This window comes from Arvicanthis niloticus, chromosome 15 (genome assembly GCF_011762505.2).
Source record: "Arvicanthis niloticus isolate mArvNil1 chromosome 15, mArvNil1.pat.X, whole genome shotgun sequence".
In the NCBI taxonomy this organism is placed as follows: Eukaryota; Metazoa; Chordata; class Mammalia; order Rodentia; family Muridae; genus Arvicanthis; species Arvicanthis niloticus.
Window position 1 is genome coordinate 16207109 of NC_047672.1, and position 15870 is coordinate 16222978.

General features: G+C 44.4%; 1 protein-coding gene across 4 annotated transcripts; it reads right to left on the minus strand.

Annotated features, from left to right (window-relative positions):
• Nucleotides 1-3094: 3094 nt before the first annotated feature.
• Nucleotides 3095-14972, minus strand: LOC117720926 (zinc finger protein 212). 4 transcript variants are annotated; one of them, XM_034519636.2, is made up of 5 exons: nucleotides 14825-14972; nucleotides 8680-9069; nucleotides 8428-8554; nucleotides 6634-6714; nucleotides 3095-5024 (listed from the first exon to the last, which is right to left on the minus strand). In XM_034519636.2, exons 1-5 carry the CDS (start codon nucleotides 14846-14848, stop codon nucleotides 4171-4173), a joined length of 1476 nt encoding a protein of 491 aa, XP_034375527.1. In that variant the 5' UTR covers nucleotides 14849-14972; the 3' UTR covers nucleotides 3095-4170. The 4 variants fall into 4 exon arrangements, with proteins under 4 accessions (XP_034375527.1, XP_076769526.1, XP_034375528.1 ...); XM_076913411.1 differs by lacking the exon at nucleotides 14825-14972 and adding an exon at nucleotides 14328-14705 and having other exon boundaries at nucleotides 3095-5027; XM_034519637.2 differs by lacking the exon at nucleotides 14825-14972 and adding an exon at nucleotides 14286-14705 and having other exon boundaries at nucleotides 3095-5027.
• Nucleotides 14973-15870: the final 898 nt, after the last annotated feature.

Here is a 15870-nt window from a genome sequence, read left to right on the forward strand (position 1 = left end):
GCAAACACCTGTCTCAAAAAACTTTTTTTCTTTTCTTCTTCTTTTTTTTTTTTAAACACATGAAAGCTATCAGTCATTTGGGAGTGAAGATTATAAAATGGTGTTAGTCTAGGAAAGTCTGTACAAAAATCCAGTAGAGGAAACTAGAATGTAGTGAGAATTTTGGGTTCTTTAAAAAAATACAGAAATATTTTAAGAATATGCTTTCATTTTAATCCTAGGTGTGAGGAAGTGGGGCTACTGTGGACTGTCTGAAGCAGCTGGCCATGATTTGCCTCCTGCTCTGGCAGAAGCATGGTTTTGCCAGCTGCAGATAATTTCTGTGATTGTGTGACATTTGGAATTCTGGGAAGTCTTCAGAGGATACATAAATGTGAGGGGGACCAGGAGACAAGGTCGGTGGTTGTTGGTCGTTTAGGGAGGTTACTGGAGTTTGCTAATAGCTGTGGTCAGAGAAGAAACAAAAATAAATTAGATTCAGGAATTCTCTGCCCTCTGTCCTTGTTTCTCACCTACCTAATGTTAGGGGTGAAGCAGGGTAGGATAAAGGGTAGGGAAAACCTCACGAAGTAGCAAAGACCAGCTGCACTAGAGTTTAACAGAATACAAACACAGCCAGCATGTTCTGTCCAGGGATGTACCCCAAGTGTGAAGACTAACCTCGTAACAGGTACTTATGGTTATTTGCTAAAAACTGGATGAGGAAAGGTAAGATATCTCGGTGAGTAAAGGTGCATGCCACCAAGCCCAACGCCTGTAGTCTGATCACTATTCCCACGTGGTGGAAGGAGAGAACTCCAAGTTGCCTTCTGATGTCCACACGCATGCCATGGCATGTGTGTGCTCATACACAATAAGTACAAACGAGGAGGGAAGCTCTCAAAAGGTGTTTAGACACCAAAAAAGCAAAGATGGCTTGTTCAGGACAGGAAGAATAATGCGACAGCAACATAACTGAAGAGATAGGGTACAGAAAGCTGTAGAAGCTGTCAACACTATACTGAAGAGTTTGCTTTTCATCGTAGGTGGGAATTGCAGCCTGTCTTTTGACTACTTTGTGGGTTCTTTCCCACCCTTCTCCATCCTTTTTCTACCCTTTCAACCCTGTAACACTAGATAGAAGAGAAAAAAGGGAAGAGGGGAAGGGGAAGAAGACCTTAGACTACTTCCTGCTGATCAGGGGCATCAAGTTCCTTGGGGTAAGTGTGATCTTAGCTGTCAAGGTATCTAATTTCTTCTTGTTTCTTCTTTGCTCATTACTATTTAACAAACTGCAACCAACCAACAGCACAACCCCGCCTCTAGGGACCCGAGTATTTATATACCATCTGAAAAGTCCCCAGAATTCCAAACATCACATATTTGGAGAAACTATCTGCAGCTGCCAAAATCATGCCACTAGAGAATAAGGCAAATCAGTCAGCTGCTGTAGACAATCTGAAACAGTCCCATATCTCACCCTGGGATTAAAATGAGAACATATTCCTATAAAATTTCTGTGTTGTTCAAAGAAACCAGAGCTGGAGAGATGGTTCAGTGGTTAAGAGCACTAGCTGCTTTTCCCAAGGTCCCGAGTTCAATTCCCAGAAACCACATGGTGGCTCACAACCATCTGTAATGGGATCTGATGCCCTCTTCTGGTGTGTCTGAAGACGATGGCAAACTCATATAAGTATAATAAATAAATAAAAGAAACCAAAGCTCTCACTACAGCAAATGACATGGCAAGACTCTGACCAAAGCTCCCGTCTAACAGCTCCACAATTCCACATGGTGATGGGACTAGCCAGGCTGACTAGAGGGTCAGATGAGTGACCATTAAAACCTTAACTGTGGCCGAGCGGTGGTGATACATGCTGTTAATCCCAACACTCAGGAAGTAGAGTCAGGCAGAGATCTGAGTTGGAGGCCAGTCTGGTCTACAAAGCAAGTTCCAGGACAGCCAGGGCTACATAGAGTAACCCTGTCTCAAAAAACAAAACAAAATAACAAAACCCCCCAAAACTGCCGGGCAGTGGTGGCGCACGCCTTTAATCCCAGCACTTGGGAGGCAGAGGCAGATGGATTTCCGAGTTCGAGGCCAGCTTGGTCTACAGAGTGAGTTCCAGGACAGCCAAGGCTAACAGAGAAACCCTGTCTCGAAAAACCAAAACCAAAACCAAAAAAAAAAAAAAAAAAAAAACCCAAAACTTTAATTGTGTGACATGTTAAGATGTTGTAAGCACATGGACCCATGAGGATGAACCCATGATAGATACCTACCTGTGTTTCACCACTCACTTTTGATTCAGACACCTCCACGTCCTCTTCCTGTTCTTGTGTGTTGACTTAAAACTATATGCCATAAATCCCAAGTTACTCATTTTTCTTTGAGTGAAAATTCAGTTTCAGTCTTTTAGATATAGGTTTCCAGTGAAGTCTACTGGCAAGTGTTAATAGCACAAGTGACAAGCTAACTCTCTAGTAGGCGCTCCTTTTGGGGTGGGGATGCAGGAATTTTGTTTTTTTGAATGAACTTCTTACATATTAAAACAATCTTGCAGCTACCCTGCAAAGCCATGGCAGATTTGAGGTCATTCGGTTACATTCAAAGCCCTACCAAAGCTCAAGTAGGGAGAGAGGGAGCCTTCGCCTCTGACAGGCCCTCTCACCTTCTGAAACTATTTGCCCTTTAAAACAGACCCCTGCAAGCTAAGTAATAGTGGTACATACCTTTAATCCCAGCACTCAGGAGGCAGAGGCAAGTGGATAGGCCAACCTGGTCTACAGAGTTGAGGACAGCCATGACTACACAGAGAAACTCCATCTTGAAAAAACCAAAACCAAAACCAAAAACTATTCCAACCAGAGGTCTAGGATTGAGCCTGAGTCTGTCCTACCTTCAAGCTCCTAGCAGATGCCGAGAACAAACTTCTGGGAACAGGGACTCCGAATCTTAATTGACATTAAGGAGCAAAAGTGTAAAAGCAATAGAACCCCTGGTTCAGTGTGTGAGCTCTGAGGTAAGATGGTTGGAGGATTGGCTAGGCTTCCTGAGGAGGCACCTCTCCCCCGACTCTAGGGGAGAATTCTTAACAAACAGAAAACATGTGAACATTGTGGTTTTTTTTAAATACAAGTAACTAGATTTATTCCAGACAGGAGTACATTCACGTATGACCAAGGAACCCACTCTCACCTCTCTCCCCAGATGACAGTGGGGCAGGAACTTAACACTGCTGAGACAAGTGTCTGTGCTGCTTCTCCGTCATCTCTGGTATAGCCATTGGAAGTCTAATCTCAACAACCTCAAGTAATGCCTGGTGTCACCTGGTGTCACAGAATCAAGCTCAGTCTTTCCCCCCCATCCCACCCCAGGGCTGCAGAAACACATAGGGGAGGGGGAAAGTATGTTGAGACACCAAACTCCCAGAACTGAACTCAGCTTCTTCAAACCAGTCTTAACTCTCAGAAGGGGCTTCAGGGGCTTCCTCTTGGCCCACCTGAGAAAATTAGCCCCACCTACATGGACCCAGCAACCCACAGAGGTACCCCAGCAATGTGTCTTGGCTCTGTGGCTTATGTTAAGTGTGGGTGGGCTAAAAGAGCCCCATAAACTAGTCCCTCCTGGAGGGTAGGCTCAGTTCCCATGTTAGGAACAACATCTACAACTCTTGAAATTTATAAAACAAAGTTTTGAGCTATATTTAAAAAAACAAAACAAGAATCTAACTCCAAAAGGGGGGTCTTTAGAACAAGCTAAACAGTTCATTTAAATTATTTATACTAGTTATTAACAAGGAGGCTACAAAAGGAAGAGAAATTGAGGGTAATACTTCCTGGAACTTTCCACATACCTCTATGGCCCCATACAACTGTGGGAAGACATGTGAAACGCTAGAGTGGACCCTGGAACTGGCCACCAGTCCCTGCAGTGTGACAGTGCACCAGAAAAGAGAAAACCAGAGGCCTGCAGGGATTAAAGAAACAACAAGCCCAGCAACAAGGCCAAGATGGCAAAGGCTGGGCTCACAGACCTTCCCTCCTGTGCCTCAGATTCGCCTTTGTGCTCAGCCAAGGAGGGCAAAGCAGAAGCAATTCTCAAGAAGTCAGCCAGACTCTGTAGTGTGTCTTCGGGGGACTGATGCCACCCCTCCTCCGCCCCCGGACAACGGTGAGGGGCTGGCAACCTTAAAGCAGGCCATTGGGTCTTGCAGACTCTGAAGCCAGCCCACCACGCTCCCGCTGGTGAATTTTCTGGTGCTGCAGGAGGTGCTGCTTCTGGACAAAGCTCTTCTCACATTCAGGGCAACTGTAGGGCCGCTCACCAGTGTGGATGCGCTGGTGCCGAACCAAGTCTGATGGGTGGCTGAAACTCTTGCCACAGTACCCACAGATGAGAGAACTCCGGCTTTTCCTCCAAGGGATGTGGCCAGGCAAAGCAACTAAGCTGTTCGGTGAGAATCTCTCCTGGATTTGTGGGCTGGTGCTGGGGCCTTCCTGCTGATGGCATCGCTGGTGGGTCACTAGGCTGACCTTGCAGCTGAAGCTCCTGTGGCACACGTCACACTGATGCAGCTTTGACCTTTTGGACTGTGGTTTCAGCCGGGGCCTGGGTCTAAGGCTCTCCTCTGGTTCTGTGGCAGAGTAAGATTCCCTGCCCGTGTGGCTCTGCAAATGTGCAGTCAGCTGCTGCTTGTATCGAAAGCTGATCTGGCATTCGGAACACTTGTACGGGCTGGAGTCCCTTTTCACCTTCAGACCCTGTCCACACTCCTGACCCAATTGCACCTGTCTGTGAGACTTCTGTTTTCGGGGGCAGTCCAGATTTCTACCAGGGGCAGGGTCTCTACTGCTCTCAACAGACTCAGGGTTTGAGTCTCCAGGGCCTGATTCCAAGAGGGCAGAATCTCCTGGACTATTCCAGAACACAGCCTGCTCCGTGCCAAAGAAAGCCTGCTGATCAGCAGCACTGGAGAAGATACTGGGAAGAGCTGCAGGGCCCTCCTGCTTGTGCAGCGCCTCCTGCTTAACCATGGCCCTGTCTGCTGCAAGGGAAAAGACCAAGGAAAAATCACATCCCGGCACTTTTGGTATCTCTAGAGAAAACACTGAGAACTTTAGAAGGCTCAAATCAACACTCCTTAGAACAGCTGAATCAGAGCAATCTGGAGGAGGGTCTCAGTATCTTACTCAGAGAGAACAACGTTATTGTAATTTCTCATACCTGTCTACAAACTGATCTCTATGGAAAAAAATGTCAAAACACACTAACAGCTGATTAATTCAAAGATGTTAAAATAACAAATTTGAAGCTGAGCCTGGAGATGCAGGCCTATAACCTCAGCTGTTGAGAAAGACGACAACAACTTAATAGACTGCTTAGGCTGCAGAGTGAGTTCAAGACCACTGTGGGCAACTCAGACCCTATCTCAAAAATTTAAAAAGGTTTTTAAAAAAGAGGCTGCAAATGACACCCAGCTGCAGATGCATGCCTAGCAAAAGGCCCTGCATTTAACTCACTAAACTTAACAGTTTAAAAATCACAGCTAGGGGCAGGTGACTCAGCAGTTAAAGAGTCCCAGCTGTTCTTGCAGAGGACCAGCTTCAAGTCCCAGCACCTACATGGTGGCTCACAACCAGCAGTAACTCCAGTTTCAAGGGGCCTGATACCCTCTTTGCTTCAAGCACATACAGGTAAAACACCCATAGACAGAAAAAAAAAAAAAAAAAAAAAAAAAAAAAAGTAAAATGATCACATATTCAGTTCTCTTCTTCCTGGATATTCTGCTCAACTGCCTTTCCTGGTGTCTTTTTCTCTTGGCCCTGTGACTCACTGCCCGTCCTCCGTCTCTCACTCTGACCACAGCCTGTGTCTACTACACATAGGGCACGAAGCTACACAACCTACACCACTGCAACAGTTATAAAGCAGCGATTCTCACCCTTCCTAATGCTGTGACCCTTTACAGTCCCTCATGTTGTGATGAAACCCAACCATACAATTATTTTCATTTCTACTGCAATAACTGTCATTTTGGTACTGTTATGAATCATAATGTATATACGTGTCTTCCAGTGGTCTTAGGTGACCCCCCCCCCCGTGAAAGAGTTTTTCGATCCCCAGAGGGGTCACAACCCATAGGTGAGGACTGCTGTTATAGTCATCTAAAAAGGTTGTAATCCCTCCCATTCAGGAGGAAGAATTGGGAGCATCATGAGTTCAAAGTCAGCCCGAGCTCCATAGTGAGTCTAGGCTATTGTGGACTACATAGTAAGACTTGTCTTGAAAACAGAGGCTGGAGAGATGGCCCACTGAACAAGAGCACGTGTTTCCAACACCCACACCAGGTGGCTCATAATCACCTGTAATTCCAGCTCTAGGGCATCCAATCCCCTCTTCTGCCCTCTGTGGATAATAGCCCCCACCCCCCACTATACAATCACATAGTCATCCATGCATACATATAAAAACAAAATAAACCTTTAAAAACTAAACAAAAGTCCACAACCTGCACGTGCTAGATGAGGTTACTGATACTATACTGTCTGGCAGGTCAGCTGTGGGAAGCTCCCTATTAGTTATGGGAACCAACAGAGTTTCCCATACAGGGATGGAGAAACAATACAGAAGAACATTCTAGAACTACTCACCCAGGTGGGTACCTTCTTCTACCAAGTCGCCCACCATCTCTGCACCCAACTCCACTTCTTCCTCTGGCTGGCCAAGAACCTCTGGGTTAGAAAAGGTGTAGTGTAAATCCAGAAGAATAAAAACTCACTGCATGCTGATCAGATGCCAATGAACAAATGATGTTAGCAAATCAATACTAACAGCTAAAAAGACCTAAGAGCTGATGTTACTGTCACTTTTCCCTAGACATTTCTGGCCAGTCAAGCTGCCGCTCTGCTGCTCCTTTATTAGGGCAACAAGGCTCAGGCGTCACAGTCTGCCTAGCACAACCACCTCTGCCCAGACAGCTGAAATTTTGCCAAGAATTCCTTCCACAGTGCCTAATTCCAGCCTTGTTGAGGCACTGCCAGGTAAGGCAGGCCCCGTGACACAGGGGAAGGGCCTCAAAGGGAGCATATAACCCATGTGGGTTAACATGTCACCCCTCTGACCCACCCTGAGTTCCCTTGCCCTCACTGTGGTCTAGCCAGTGGCCTCCTTGATATTTCTCCAAGGACCCACATTTAAAAAGCATTTGTCTTAGAAGAAAAACATGCATTCATTATATAGTATGCATTAGTAATTTTTACACAACACTTCCACACACAGTACTTCCAGTCTACCAACAACATGCAGACAAGTGGCAGGTGATGACTCTAACTAACTGCCAAGAAAAAGTTTTTTTTCAGCCTGTGCTGTATGTCTAATCTCAAAATACAAGATTCCTTTAAATGTTTATTTTATTATTAAATAGTATTATTATTTATTATTAGATAGTATGTATATGCTATCTAAGAGTCTGGGTACATCTGTACCACAGTGCACATGTGGTGGCACTGGACAACTTAAGGAGTCAGTTGTCCCCTCCCATCCCGGGTTCCAGAGAATGAATGCAGGCTCTCAGGCTTCTATCCACTGAGCCACCTTAACAGTTCCTAAGTTAAGAGATTTCTCATCAAACAACCTTAAATATTAAAAATAGCATGTTAACTGGACAAAGTTGTGTATACCTTTAGTACCAACACTCAGGAGACAGAGACATGAGGATCTCCATGAGTTCAAAGCCAGTCTATTTATATAGCATTTTCTAGGACAGCCAAGGATACATAGAGATTCTGTCTCAAAATACAAAACAAAACAAAACAAAACAAAAGTATATTATACATGAGGTGGTTTGAATGAGAATGGCTCCCACAGGCTCATATGTTTGAACACTTGGTCCTCAGCTAGTGGACCTGCTTGGAAACAGGAGGTATGGTCTTGTTGGAGGAGGCATCTCAATGGGGGCAGGGTTTAAGATTTCAAGTCTCAGAGATAATCTGGGTTAGTCTTTTCTGCATCCTGTTTGAGGTTCAAGATGGGAACTCTCAGGGCTGTTCCAGCCACTGGCCACCTGATATCTCTGCTTGGCCATCAAGGACTCTAATCCTCTGAAACCATAAACCCCAAATAAATTTTTTCTTCTCTAAGTTGCCTTGGTCATAGTTTCTTATACAGCAATAGAAAAATAACTAATAAAATACTTCATAGCATAGAGATGCTATTAAAAACCTATATTAGACATTAACAATAATATCCAAATAGTCTCAAGAAGCCATTGTGTTACCAGAGAAGAAATACAAAAGGCTCGTCCCTGAGACACTTTCAAGTCTCTTCAGGTAAGAGGATCTAAAGAGTGTCATTCCCCAGCCTCAGCAGAGGATTCAGAGGATGAGAGTCACATGTGCAGTCAGGAGGGCTCTTGAGAGAATTTTAGGGAAAAAACTTTCACTCACTCAGAGAGACCAGCGTCTCATAGTTGCTTTCCATAACATTTCTGTAGAGCTCCTTCTGCCAGTCCTCCAGGTTCTCCCACTCCTGTTCCGAGAAACAGACCCCATCATTCTCAAGGGACCCGGACACCTGCAATTGTAAGCCACAAGAAATGAGCTCTCTGACTCCTGTGAGCACCACCCAGTGACTGAACATCGTCATTAGTCACCGCTGGGCTCCCCTTCTTGCCTAACTTTTACACGTAGAGGTTCTACCTTAGGGGTCTCCCCGTGGCTGCCGGGGGGCAGCCGCAGGACCCAGAAGTTCCGGTTACGCATGAGGTTCTCCAGGTTCTCCAGCCGCCGCTGCAGCAGCCCATACTCCTGCAGCAGGGTCCCCAGCACGGCCCACTTGCCCTCCAGCTGGTTGCCGAACTCCACAGCTGTCTTCTCGAAGTCAGCTAGCTTCTTCTCAGCTGACCCTGCACGGCCCTCCAGGCTCTGCAGTCGGGCAGCCTGGGATTCCATCTTCTTTTCCACGGCTTGAATAGCAGCCACCACTGTCCAAAGTGAGATTTCTGTGGTCTGGAAGTACGGGCTTTTCTCCGTTGTTTGTGAAGGTGGTGTGGCTGGCGCTAACGGTGTGGAGCGCCGTTTCCTCCTGTGCTGTGGGATTGAGGATACAAGGCCAGTGAGACAAGGCGATTTCCAAACGTCAGATAAAGAAAGCAAGTCCAAGAAAGACTCAGAACTACCTAAAACAAACAAACAGAAAAAATACCCAAACGTACTTTTTTATTCTGATAGTGTGCTGGTTAGTTTTATGTCACCTTGACACAAGCTAGAGTTACTGGAAAGGAGGAAGCCTCAATTAAGGAAATGCCTCCATAAAACTGGGTTATAGGCAAGCCTGTAGGGCTTTTTTTTTTTTTTTTTTTTTTTTTTTTTGGTGTTTTTGGTTTTTCGTGACAGGGTTTCTCTGTGTAGTCCTGGCTGTCCTGGAACTCACTCTGTAGACCAGGCTGGCCTCGAACTCAGAAATCCACCTGCCTCTGCCTCCCAAGTGCTGGGATTAAAGGCGTGCGCCACCACCGCCCGGCAGGGAATTTTCTTAATTAGTGATTGATGAGGGAAGGCTCTGTCCATTGTGGGTGATGCCATCCCTGGGCTGGTGGTTCTCCACAGCCTCTGCATCAGCTCCTGCCTCCAGGTTCCTGCCCTGTTTGATCCTGTCCTAACTTCATTCAATAATGAACAGTGATACGGAAGTATAAACCAAATAAACCCTTTTTTCTCCAACTTGCCTTTTGGTCATGGACTTTCATAGCAGCAATAGAAGCCCTGACTAAGACAGAGAATGTCATGTGTGGCTGGGTTTGCTGGTCTGTTGTTATCACAAACAGAACCCTGACTTCTATCTAAAGCACAGGAACCATGGTGCATGCTTGTAATCCCAGCACTTAAAATGGAGGCAGCAGGATCAAAGGTTCAAGGCCAAGCATGGGCTACAGGAAAGAAACCCTGTCTGTCTCAAAAGAAAAAGTTACATGTATATTTTATAATAATTTTGAAAATATTAGAAAAATAGACAAAATACCACCATACAGAGTTAAGTAAGCTTTTCCCTCAAGTTATTGACCTCCAAATGCATGTGTACATACATATCCATGCATATATCCACACAATGTAAGTAAATGAATGTAAAAACCAATCTTCCGCCATTTTAGGCCGGTGAGATTGCTCATCAGATAATGGCCACGCCTGAGTACCTGAGATCCCTGAAACCCACATGGCAGAGGCGGAACAGGCCCCTAAAAGCTGTCATCTGACCACATGAGTGTATGGCAGGCTCACACCTACGTACACACATTACACACACATTAAAGCAGGGCCAGGCGTGCTGCCACATTGGCACATTGGCACATTCCTTTAATCACAGCACAAGTGGATCTCTGTGAGTTTATGCCCATTCTGGTCTACATTGTGAGTCCCAGGCCAGCCAGGGCTACATATAATAAGACCCTTCTCAGAAAATCCAATAATAGTAAATATAAATAGTCAACATTTACCCACTAATCTGTAATGTTATTCTCTACCATAAACCAATTTGTGGTCAGCCTGTTTCCATCATCTTTTTTTCCTGTTTTATGCGTTCATTTTTCTGTCATGTTACCAATATTATGATCTTATTAAAACCCTAGCTATAAATTAGTTTTTGATGCTAAGACAAATCCCATCTCTTTATTTTATAGTAGTACCTTGACTTCTTTTGACTCATGGATATCCTACAACTATGAGTTTCACAAAAATTTCTCCAGAGACTGTGTTTGGAAATGCATCAAATTCCACAGTTAACTTGAGAAATAACATTTTTAGAATAAAATGTGTTGACCCATACAGAATATGATACTGTATTTGATGGAATTTTAAACCATGTTCAACATTTTAACATATTCTCTAGTTTCCTATTCCAAACAGCTCTTACTATGTATCAACCTATCCTAAAATACAGTGTGCCTGGTGTCAATGCAGACCAAAAGAGGGCATCAGACCCTAAAGATGGAGTTGCAGATGGTTTGTGAGCCACCATGTGGGAGCTGGGAATTGAAACTGGGTCCTCTGCAGGAGCAAGAAGAGCTCTAAACCACTGAGCCATCTTTCCAGCCCTTTGTTTCTTTTTTAATCTATACTGTATCTTTATACATAGATATTATATACTACTAGCAAGTAGATAAAATATTAATAATGGATTTTGAGCATCTACACCTTTCCCCAGCTCACTACCCCCATTTTTGGGAAGGCTTTCCCATTTTTGAGGTGAAGTCTTGCTATACATTGTTGGCTGTCCTGGAATACACAATACAGATCAGACAGACCTTGAACTCAGAGAGATTCATCTGTTCTGCCTCCCAAATACTGGGATTAAAGGTAGAACCACCATGACTAGCTAACTAAATTAAAACTCATTTTGTTGTGCATCCTAGCTGCATTTCAAGACTGGACAGTCCCTGTAACCAGGGATGACTCCAGTGAACGGGGCACACGGGTGAACAATAATACCCTTATAACTTTTTCTGCTAAATATGATATTTGAATATTCTATATTTTGACTGTCAATTTTAAATCTACCCAAAGCTATGTAATTAGCCTCAAACTAGTTTAAAGATGTCATTTCAAGATGGAGAACTGAATCTTTTTCCATTATAAGTGGAGAAATGCATTCAATCTCTGGCAACAACACACTTATTAGCCAAGTTACTTTTAATTAGTATTGTCTTGACAAATTGTTCTCATATCCTTTTATAATTCACCATTTGTATAAACACCTTTTAGCTGTATTTGTTATAAGCCAGAAGGTTGTATTTTTCCTGTCCTGGCAATCTTTGCCTTTTAATTCAATTATATTTATTGTAACTGACTTTCTAGTCTTTAGAAATTATTCTAGAAATTATAAAAAGTATATTTACAAAGTCCACTAGACTTCTGAATTCTGATCTCTTCCTAGCTTCTACATCAATACTGTCATGTAATTTAATTATTTGTCATTAACTCAACAAATTACTGTCCCATTCAACCAGGCATTTAATCCAAGCACTTGGGAGGCAAAGCCAGCCTGGTCTACATGTTGGATTCCTGGACAGTCAGAGTTATGTAGTGGTGCCCTGATTTAAAAAAAAAAAAAAAAAAAAAAGTCCCTTGATTTCATAAATATCAAATGTGATTGTTCAGCAATGCTCTCAAAGTTGGCTTCACAACTGTTTATATCTTAAGAGTTCCCACTTTCTGGTTTGGGGTTATACATATTGCTTATACTGCTTTTGAACTGTTGCACAAAATGATGATGGGCTTATGATTCATAATAAATTTCAAATATTATTTACATAGTTTCTTCTCAGTATTTTTATTTTTAGTTGTTATTATCAAGACATATATCTGGCCTAGCAGTACAGAATCTTCACCTGAAGAGATTTGTGAGAATACAAATATATTCAAAATATGTTCAAGAACAGTTTAAATACATTCTACAATGTCAAGACTGTAAGTTAAATTTAATTTGACATTTTGGTGGACCTTTACTTGCTTCTTCTCAGTGAGGTCTGTTGGTGATAACTAAGGGTGGAACAGTCAGGAAAGGAGTGCTGGTCCTCTCTGCTCACTGTAGTGGTAATACTAATCTACTTAGAGGAAACACTCACGTTACAGGCTGATCTGGGTCTCAAGGGAGTCAGATACAGAAACAGCATAAACACTAGTGTCGTGTTTTCTGTTAAGTGGTAACTCCTTGAAAATAACCACTGATAAATCTTTCAGTCCATCCATTCTAATTAGTTCTTACCCACTTCTTAGAAAAAGCACAGTGAACTTCAACGAAGGTAAAACTTCCAACACAAATTGTATTGAATCTCTTTTTCTCAAAAAGATCTCAGGATTCCCAAAGTGTTTCTGGATCCAAGAAGCCAAGGTGCACAATGATGGGCCTACGGGTACAGTCTAGGAGTCTAGAAATCAGACACTCTAGGGGGTCCGGATAATGCTTGTTTTCTCTGCCAGTTAAAGAATTAAAAGGCAGGAAAAACTCAAGCCCCACAGGTAGCATCAAAAAAAAAAAAAAAATCTCAAACACTACTGACAGAATCGACAGTTTAAGAAAAGTGTTTATTGGGAGTGAGGAAACATATGCAGCAGACTCAGAAAAAGATGGTCTGCAGAGGGGACTCGGGAAGCTACTGGATGCTCTCATTTAGGGCTGTTCAGTTGGAGATGGTTGATTGGCCCAGAGCTGATGTGCAACAGGCCATGAACTTGTTGAGCCAGTCATCAGCAGACAACCTGCTGGTGGGAGACAAAAGACTATATAAAGCCTTTGCTTTAAGTTGCCAGTCTTGTCTCAAGCCAAGAGCATCAGGAAGATAACGTCCATCTTGGAAATCTGCCTACCTAGCCAAGGCTTCTCTCCCTATCTGCTTACCCTGCAGGGAGTCTGTTTGACTTCTGGTCTCTCATTAGCACCGGGGTGCAGAAGCAGTATTGCTTCAAGTTCAGAGCCAGCCTGGTCTACAAAACTGGTTCCAGGTACCCAGGACTACACAGCAAGATCTTATTTTGAAAGATTAAAAAAAGAAGAAGAAGAAAAAAGACAAGAAAAAGACTCATTAAATAAAATTAAAAAAAAAAAAAAAAAATGGGCTGGAGTGATGGCTCAGTGGTTAAGAGCACCAACTGCTCTTCCAAAGGCCCTGAGTTCAATTCCCAGCAACCACATGGTGGCTCACAACCATCTGTAATGGGATCTGATGACCTCTTCTAGTGTGTCTGAAGACAGCTACAATGTACTTATATACATAAAATAAATAAAAAAGAAAAAGAAAAAAAGAAAAAAAACTCATGCCTGTTATCTCTGCAAGTTGGAAGCCAGAGGTCGGAGTTTAAGATAGGCTAGGCTAGGCTGGAGAGTCTGCCTCTAAGCACAACCATCACCAAACCTAACCTAGCATAATGACTCATGCCTGTAGCATTGGGGAGACTGAGTCAAGAAGACTGTCAGCAGCTTGAGGCCAGCTTGTGCTACAGAGTAAGGCTCTGTCTTAACAACAAAAAGCCAGTTCGGGTCCATATATCCTATCCTTCTACGTTAACCTCTTCTGTAACACAGTATGAGGAGACTGGAGGCATAGAAATGCTCTAACAAGGAACTCAACATTCTCAACTCAAGGAGACAAAGGCCTAGAGCTGAACACAGGCTGCCTTCCGAGGACCATGCACTCAATAGATGAACGCTGAGTTACGGAAGATATTCCTCAAACCAATTTTCAGTGTCTTCACATTCCCTGGTCAGAGAGACAGCTGGAAGAGGGAGAAAGCGGATAATAGTGTGCACCTACCGTCTTGTAAAACAAACAAACAAATAAAAACAACAAATACACCTGTCCCCAAGGAGAGAAGGCCCCATCTGGCTTCAACCTGTGGCTGCAAACTCAGTACAGATAGTATGGCAGAACATGGCACCCGGATCAGAACCCCACTGGTCCGAGAGAAGCCGTAAGTCCTGGGGTCTTCTGCAGCTGAGCCCAAAGGCAACAACCGGAACCCCGGGTTTTATCCCGCGCCATCACTCCAACTCAGAAAACGAGTCCCTAGTTGGCACGAAGCAGGAAAATACGTGGGCACAGCCACAAACAATTCAAAAAGCCTCGCAGAAGTTTCTGCGGAAAGATGGCAGGGCAGCCGGACTCTGAACCTGACGCAGAAGGACCCAGCGAGCGAGCGGGCGGAGGGCGAGGGTAGCGGGGAGGGAAGTCGGCATCCGCCGGCGCCAACGGCCGCGGAGGAAACCTAGCCCGCGACCGACCGAGCCTCAAGCCCCGCCCCGGGCAGGGCGCTGTCTCCCCAAGGCCCTCCCGGGCCGTCCGGGGCACCTTACCCGAGCAGGCGTCGACTCCGCCATGGTCGCAGTCGCCCCACAACACCGACTGGCGGGATAGTGCTCGAACTGTGTGCCACTCCACCAGTCGCCCGGACCCTTCTGGAAGCCGCCACCGCCGCCGTGTTGATACAAGGTGCATTATGGGAGCGCCCCCACCCCCACCCCCAAGAAGAGCGGCAGCGGCTCCTCCTACCGCGCGGTGTTTCTGTTGCGCCGCTGTGCGCCTGGAAGGGGAACCGCAGCTTGGAAATTCAGTCATTGAGTGTGGGGTGTAAGTGCAAGGATTCTCAACATCAAGGGCATTTTCTGAATTTAAGTGCTGCACTCCGCGAAATATTTTAAGAGATTCTTAAAAAAAAAAAAAAAAAAAAAAAGGCGCGGGAAGGAGGGAGTGGGGGCTAGTAGAAAGAGAGACTAATGGGTTGGATGTGATCACCACACGTTCTGCACATGCATGCAATTGTCAAAAATAAAAATAAAATTTTAAAATGTGTACACTCACTTTTCTGTGAGGGAAGAACACAGCTGAAGCTAAAGGAAAGCTGAGTTCTCGTAGGCAAGTGATTTTAGTTCAAATGCTCACTTGGCCTTTTCAGGCCAATCCATAGTAGTTTTAATTATGGTAATCACTCGCATTGCAGAATTCAAGGTAGCCTTAATCGCAAATAATTAACCTAGTCCTCATGCTGGGGTGAGTGTCAGAGGCAATGTGTTCTGCATTCTGGCTTGGAAACATCTGGCCACATCATCACCAGCAGCACCTTTAACCCCAGCGCTCAAGTGTTTGAGGCCAGCCTCAGCTATATAGTGAGTTCCCAGCTAACCAGAATAACTAGAGACCTTGACTCCAAACAACACCCCCCAAAACAGTATTTGCAATACTCATCCTTTCCACATTTCCATTACATTGTCCTGGAGATGCTGAGTGAGAATGACATGAGTTTCCACTTTGAACAGTAGGCGTGAATAGCTTGTGTGAGAATTCAACTCTCACTAGACTGGTTCCTTCATGGTTGGGCTGGGATAAGATTCTACAAGTGATC